Below are 6,905 nucleotides of genomic sequence, written 5' to 3'. Positions count from 1 at the left end.
GGTTGTGCTTTGCAAAAAAAAAAAGAAAAGAAGGTAGCTCAGCCGCGTCTCTCCTCCCGTTAGGTGCAACGCGAGTCGTGTTGTGCGCCATTACTAGTTTCTGCACACGTTTACGAATGAGTGCTGCGAGTTACCCTGGTCGCTCCGGGGACAGAACGGGCACGTCAATAAAGAGCGTTTGCCTCTCGATTAGATTGCTTGCTAAAAAGTCCTTTCCCCTTCACGCTCCCTTTTTCCGGCTCTTGCTTCTAACCCAGGGGAAGGCAGCGGAAGGAGGGTTGGTTTTTTTTTTTTTTTATGAATGGGACTCTTGGAGGATCATTAGCTATGCAAATTGAAGCGGTTCATTCATGATTTCTTCTTTTTTAAAAATCTAAAAGCCATCTTGTGTTCCCGTTTTTTAGGCTGCTCGGAGGCTACATCTGGAGGAAATCTCTCAGTCCAATGTCCAGAAAACAGTAATAATAAAAAATACTCAGCTAAAGTCTTCAGAATGGATGGATTTTATGACCAGCAAGTGCCTTACATGGTCACCAATGTGAGTGATCAGTTCTAAAGTTATTGTTTTAAACTTGAATCTCTCGGTGGGGTGGGGGTGAAGAGTAGAGGGCTTTTTTTTGTGGGAGAAAATGTTTGTTTTGCTGTCGTGTTAGGGTTCGTATGCTTTGCTGGCACAGTGAAGTTTTATTTTAATAAATTCTCCCCACCTCGACAATTTCTAGCTGGAGGAAAGCAAAATCTACTTTTTAATTTTTTTTAAACTATTGGTAGAAGGAAAACCAGCTGCTCCTTTCAAAGTTTTTGGCTGTGATTGCCTGCCATTGAGAGAAAGAGTGAAGTTGACATGGATTTGTTTAACCCTGGCTATTTTATGAGACTTTTCAAAACACTTCAACAAATAAGGCTTGAAAACAAAGCAGCCTCTTGGTATCATTTCCTTGCTCTCTCTCAAGGAGTTGAAATAAAGGGGCTGTGTTTTTGTTTTAAAGAACCCTCTTCTGTTGGTGTTACCACTGTAAATTGCTAAAAATATATCTTATTCTTAACAGTGCATTGCTCAGCAAAGCATTGGTGTGTGTTCAGATGTGTATTTGGGTAGGTGGGTTGAGTCAGAAATGCTCTGGAGGAAGGCTAATGCCATCAGTAAACTAACAGGTTGAAATTAGTAGCTGGGACAATGGGGGAAAAAAGCATTCTTTCTTTGGACTTGTAATATTTTTAAAATGCTGATAGTATGGGCTGTCACCTTGCCTCCTATTTTTCTCTTTTTAAAGTAACCAATCTTTTCTATTTGTAGAATCCCTGTGGGAGAAACTGTAATGAGCGACCAGCAAACGTCAGGAAAAGAAAATTCATTAACAGGGATCTGGCTCATGACTCAGAAGGTGAGGCTTGTTTGGGGGAAGGGAGATAACTTTGCTCCCCTCTTAATGCCAAGTTACTCCACAACAGGCTTTTTCATTTTTGAGGGAGGATGGAGGTGTTCTGCGTTGGCTTTTTTGTTTGTTTGTTTCTTCCTGCACATTTGTCTCAAACAAACAATCTATTTACAGGATTGAGACAAGGAAATCACATTTAACAATGTGACATAAGGCTGACAAAACAATTCACTGCTCTGTAGTGGTACCTTTCATGACTCATTCTCTCTGTGGAACGTATTGCTACACAGAAGGGACATGAATAATATTACGTACCTGAAGTGGGGTTTTGGCAAGGACTGACACGATGGCTTGAGGAAAGGCTTTGTTACTTATAGGCCTGCCCTGCCTGGTCCAAACAGAATTGCCCTGGTACTGCCTCTAACATCACTCCGATGATGCTGACCTCTGATGTAGACCGCTTGCCAGATTGGTGCGCTGATCCCATCAGTGTAAGCATTACAGTAAATTTGGCAGAGGCCTTTGTGTATTCCTAACTATGCCCTCTTGATTTTAGTCAGAGCTCTACTCAGTTTCATCAGTGCTAAGAAGGAGATGGAGTACTAAATTTGGCATCTGCCAATCATACCTTGAACACCCCCCACCCCCCCAAGATGGAATGGTGAGAACTATGGCACAAGTTAACTTCTGGCCCTTTAAAGCGATGCTGTCGCTATGTATCTTCATTTGGGCTTGCACATGCCTTCTGTGCAATCTCCATTGCAATGAAAGACGGTTAATATAGTAGCAGTGCTTTGCAGGACTGGTCTATAATGCCTGCTTTAGGGGTAAGGTGGGTGTATATACAGCACACAACCTTTTTTTTTACAGCTTGAAAAAAATGTACAAAGCACTGAAGCCCTGTGGGAACCTGGGAGCTGTAGAGCTAGCTTCAAAAAGTGAAACAACATCCAGAGTCAACAACCAAAAAAATCCCTTCATTTTAACTGAGGAAGTTCTCAAGCATAAGCCATCAAACTACAGGCCAATTATTTACAACAACTTTGGAAAGCAGATAAGGATCTGTGAATACTTCATTAAAAAATCCTTCTCCCGTCCACTACTGAATCACTTACTACCCGTAGGTGATCCTAATTTTAAAAGACAGCTTCACTAATTGAGAGGATGAAGTTCTGCAATTCACATGTTTAACCTAGAGTTATAAAGATTTCAAAAATGCATATAACACTGGCCTCAAATTCTGTTCTGTTCTGATCTCTCGCTGTGTCCCCTCTCTCTCTTTTCTTCTGAGTACAAACTCTGAGTACTCCTACCAGTGCTCTTGCTGTACAATAAATATACTTGTAATATTAAGAGATGGCATGGTCTTGCCTAAAAATAAGAAATGGATTTTATTTTGCCATTTTTCTGGTATAGTGCTGTATATTAAAATAGGTATGAGTCCTTACAGGGGCAAAACTGTTGAAGTCAGCAGTGTAGCTGCTTGTGCAATGGCAGCTAAAGCTGGTCTGAAGTTGTTTTTTAAGGGAGAGACAGATTATGTGAATTAAAAGCTTGGTGTTTGGGCAGCTAAATTGGTATTCTGTGCCATATGTGCAAGTTAGCTGAAAGGGGGAAATTCAATGGATATTGCTTGGGTTGAGAGTGAAAGAAAAGCACTCTGTTGCATATGTTTCTTGTGGAATCTGAATAGTAATAATATTAATAACAATGATGATAATGTTAATGGATTGTGATCTGTGACCAGGGTATTTCCAGTTTGCCTCTCTATATGAGGTTAGCCAAAATGGTATTTACAAGTATTGTCTTCAGGGAGGGGAGAAAAATTAGCTTTCAGTCTATAAAATGAGAAAGGTATTGGTCTCTTATTCATCTGTTCCTCTCTTCTTAGAACTCTTTCAAGATCTGAGCCAATTACAGGAGACGTGGCTTGCAGAAGGTAAGGGGGGGGGGAGTCATCTTGTTAAAAAAAAGAAAAGAAAAACAACTCTGGAGGAAAAGGGGGGTGGGGGGAGGGAAGAAAAAGTCCTGAACTTGCTGTCTTAATGTTCAGCCCAATTAATTGAGCTCTAAAAGAGCCACCTCATGTGTCATGCATACATTAGAGCCTCTGATGAGTTTGTCTTTGGGGACTCTGGGGCTGCTCTACCCAGTGTCATCACAAATTACCAGGAGAAATTGCTTCCAGCTCACAATCACATCTGCTTTTGGCAAGAACTAATGCACCAAGACTTCAAGTTCCAAGCCTCTGTTCAGATTTTAATTGCAATTGATCAGGTTTATATTATTGTTCCTCAAGAGACTGCATACAGCCAGAACTGGGCTTGTTCTTTCCTTTAGAGCAGGGCGTGCGATTGTTTGGTATTCTGATGGAAGTACTTTTCTGATGGCAGAATATAGTTTCTCTGGGTTCATCAGGACGGGATGCTTCAAGATTTAAGCGCAAGTGTCTTCTTCCCACCTTGCTCACAACACAGAACATTAGGTGTGTATCGAATGCTTAAAGAGCAATGAGGTTTATTCTCTTTTTTTTAATTTTGGAAAGCTTTTTAGAAGAGAGAGTGGATTTTTTTCTCCTCTTGTTTTTTATGTTCCTTGAAATCAGATACAGTTAGTTTATTATTACTGACAGTTTTAAGGGGGGAAAAATCTCTATTTTGTAAATGTGAATTCACTTGAGCAGTGGAGAGGTGGGCTGAACAAAAGGAGAGATGGTAAAGAGAAGTTTTGAAATGGGAAGGGAAGTTGCTCCTAGCTCTGAGGTATATTTTCTAACTTAAATGTTTATGCTCTTGTCTGTGACGCACTTGGCTATTTAAAAGCTTGTTTATTTCCAGTATGGTGATGACTCAGTACAGATTCTCTGTATTCTGTAATATCTATATCTTTTACTTTCTCTAGAACAGAAGGCTGAATTAAACCATGTTCAGATATTACTAGCTCTGTGCATATATTCTGAGTTGTTTATGTGCTTTGTACATTGATGGGAGTTTTTATTTTTATCTAACTGAATTGTATTATTGTTAATTGAATGGACATGCCTTTTCCTTCAAAAGGGGAAGCAGTTGGGAGAGCTGAATGTGATGGCTTCACCATAGAAAAGAGGAAGTGCTGGATTGGTATCTAGGCTGACTAGCTAATTTTGATATCTCTTCATATAGTTTGCCAAGTACTCTGCCTGCCAGGTACTCTGCATGCATAGAGGTGGTAAACTTTAAATTGGAAGAACTCTTGTAATGAGTTCTGTTGCAATGAAATCCCCCTTAAAACGCAACCTTGACTTATTATGTTAAGGTAACTCCTGTGAGGACCTTGTTAAACTGTTCGGTTTTTTATTCCTCTTAATAAGACAGAAGATTGTCAAAACTCTAAATGTAGGAGGTGGGTGGTTTGGGACGTGAAGGCTTAGTTCTTCTATGATGTCCGGTTTTCAATCTGAAAACAGTATACATTGTTTGGCTCTGTTGGGATACAGTGATAGTACCTGGATGCTGGAGAGGTCTTTAACGGACAAATCAGTATTGCATCTAATATTCCTGATTTAAGAATCATAGTGGTTTTTTAAAACTTCTCCCCATAACCCAAACCAGTAGTTTTTAAAAACTTCTTCCCATAACCCAAACCTGTATATGAAGTCATAAACTAAAATATAGGGTTTTGTGTGCATGCATGCTGCAATGTGTTACTACAATGAGAGATTATACAGAAACCTTAAATATTGTTGCAACCACTGTTTTAGAGATTACTTAGACTTCTAAAGGTGAAGTTGATGTATGCTTATGCCAGTATGTGCTAGAAATATCAAGGGAAGGCGTGAGTTTTGCAGGAAGTAAAAAGTTTTTAAAGCAACAACTTTGCAATCATCGTTTCTACCTTAAACCGAGGGGGGGGGGGGACTCAAAGTTTACAGGGCATATGTGATGGCTGCTCCTGTTTAATTCATCTGCAGTTCTGACCGGGCTGCCTTTTGGTTATGGAACTAAACTTGAAGAAGTTAGTCCTGTAGTCCCACTGTTCAGTTTGTTCTTGTAGATTCTCCTCAGTCTCCATAAAGTTACATTGCTTGATTTATATTTTAGTTTCATGATGCTTGATAGCCAGTAAAAGAGGCCGTGATATTTACTGCCCCCCCCTTAGTAGAATCTCCAAGTTGCCACCGCTGATTGAGTTCAGAGCTCCCACTTGGGTAGTAACGAGGTCAGAAAAATTTGCTTATTGAGCCACAACATGCTTAACTCAGGGGCTCTGAAGACTAGAGAGGGGTGGGGAAAAGAAAGAATTGTTCTTAATAGTTAAGATTCTTCAGCTGCATATTTATCAGTATCCCTATTCTTCTTTGGAGAATGTTGCTTAAAATGAGTAATCATAAACAGTCTATTCTCTTTTCAGCACATGCTCAAAAGTGCCATTGGAAACAATGGGATTTACATATGTATTGGAGGTAGAAAATAATTCAAAGTGGTGAATAGAAACAAGGCCATTTTACTTTGTTTCTGTTTGTCTGATGTACACTGTGCCAAACCCTGAATGTCACATTCAAAAAGATGTTGCATCCTGTAGCACTAGCATTGTAGACACTCTGGCAAAACTTTGTGTCTTTCTGTGGCATATAAGGAACAGAGATAAACCTCCCTGCCCATAAGAACACTATAGTTTTTGGTTGCCTTGCTGTAGTTTAAAAGGAAAAAGTGATAAGTATCAGAATATGAAAATGAGTCAGTATATGAAAATGAGTCTTGTTCGGAAGTTGCGTGTTTAGTGTTGCCTCCTAAACTCATATTTGGGTATCAGTTCTTCTTTTATGCGGGGCCATAAGTTTCCTCTAAATCCGTCTTAAAGTGATACATTTTTAGTATGTTGGGGTAACGCCGTGTTAAGTTTTTCATAGAATACTGTAGTGTTTCTATTTTGACCCTGCATGCAACAAAGCTCCTCTATTGAATCTATAGATATTGCATTAAGTTGTTCTTGGCAAACGTAAGTTAACCATTGACTTGAAATAATCGGCTCAAATATGAATGTAATGTACTTTGCATTATGGAAGCTCCTGCTGTTTATTCTGTAACAAAAAGAACAAAATAACTGGTGCTGAAAGCCTGCTGTGTATGGTGGAAACACTTTGTGGCTGAAGGGGGGGGGGGGGGAAGCTAAAAGGAAAGTATTCGAAAATCCTTATTGAATAGGATAACTACAATGTAAATATTCTAAGAGATGATGAAAACCCTGTTAGCATTACTATTGATTTGAAAAATGTCATCTGGAATTCTAATGGAGACTAATCTGTTATTAATCAAAAGGACAGATGATGGGATGGTTTAATTCCTTCCTTCATTCCTATTCAAGATGGGACAGGATATCCTGATAATAAGGAATTGATTTCTTTAAAATATATTGGTGCCAGTGAATAATGGCCAGCGTTGGTGAATGAACTTTAGCAAAAAGTGTGTATCAGTTCTTCTGCTACCTGGCAAACTTTGTATTATGAGGATTCTAGAAGCAATGACCTTTGCCTCTCTTTGGAATGTA

General features: G+C 39.4%; 1 protein-coding gene across 3 annotated transcripts in view; it reads left to right on the top strand.

Moving 5' to 3' along the window:
• Positions 1-484: 484 nt before the first annotated feature.
• Positions 485-6,905, top strand: part of ETV1 (ets variant 1) — an 89,020-nt gene continuing 82,599 nt past the window's right edge. For 2 of the 3 annotated variants that reach the window (XM_015413459.1, XM_015413453.1), the window contains exon 1: positions 3,804-3,864. In XM_015413459.1, the coding sequence (XP_015268945.1) occupies positions 3,804-3,864 (61 nt within the window). Of the gene's footprint in view, positions 539-1,297; positions 1,386-3,270; positions 3,319-3,803; positions 3,865-6,905 lie in introns of those variants that run through there. The other variant, XM_015413467.1, reaches the window with a different exon arrangement.

This window comes from Gekko japonicus, unplaced genomic scaffold, assembly GCF_001447785.1.
Source record: "Gekko japonicus isolate JY-2015 unplaced genomic scaffold, Gekko_japonicus_V1.1 scaffold1093, whole genome shotgun sequence".
Lineage (NCBI taxonomy): Eukaryota > Metazoa > Chordata > Lepidosauria > Squamata > Gekkonidae > Gekko > Gekko japonicus.
The sequence above is the reverse complement of the archived record's forward strand: the minus strand, read 5'-3'. Positions and strand labels throughout refer to the sequence as shown.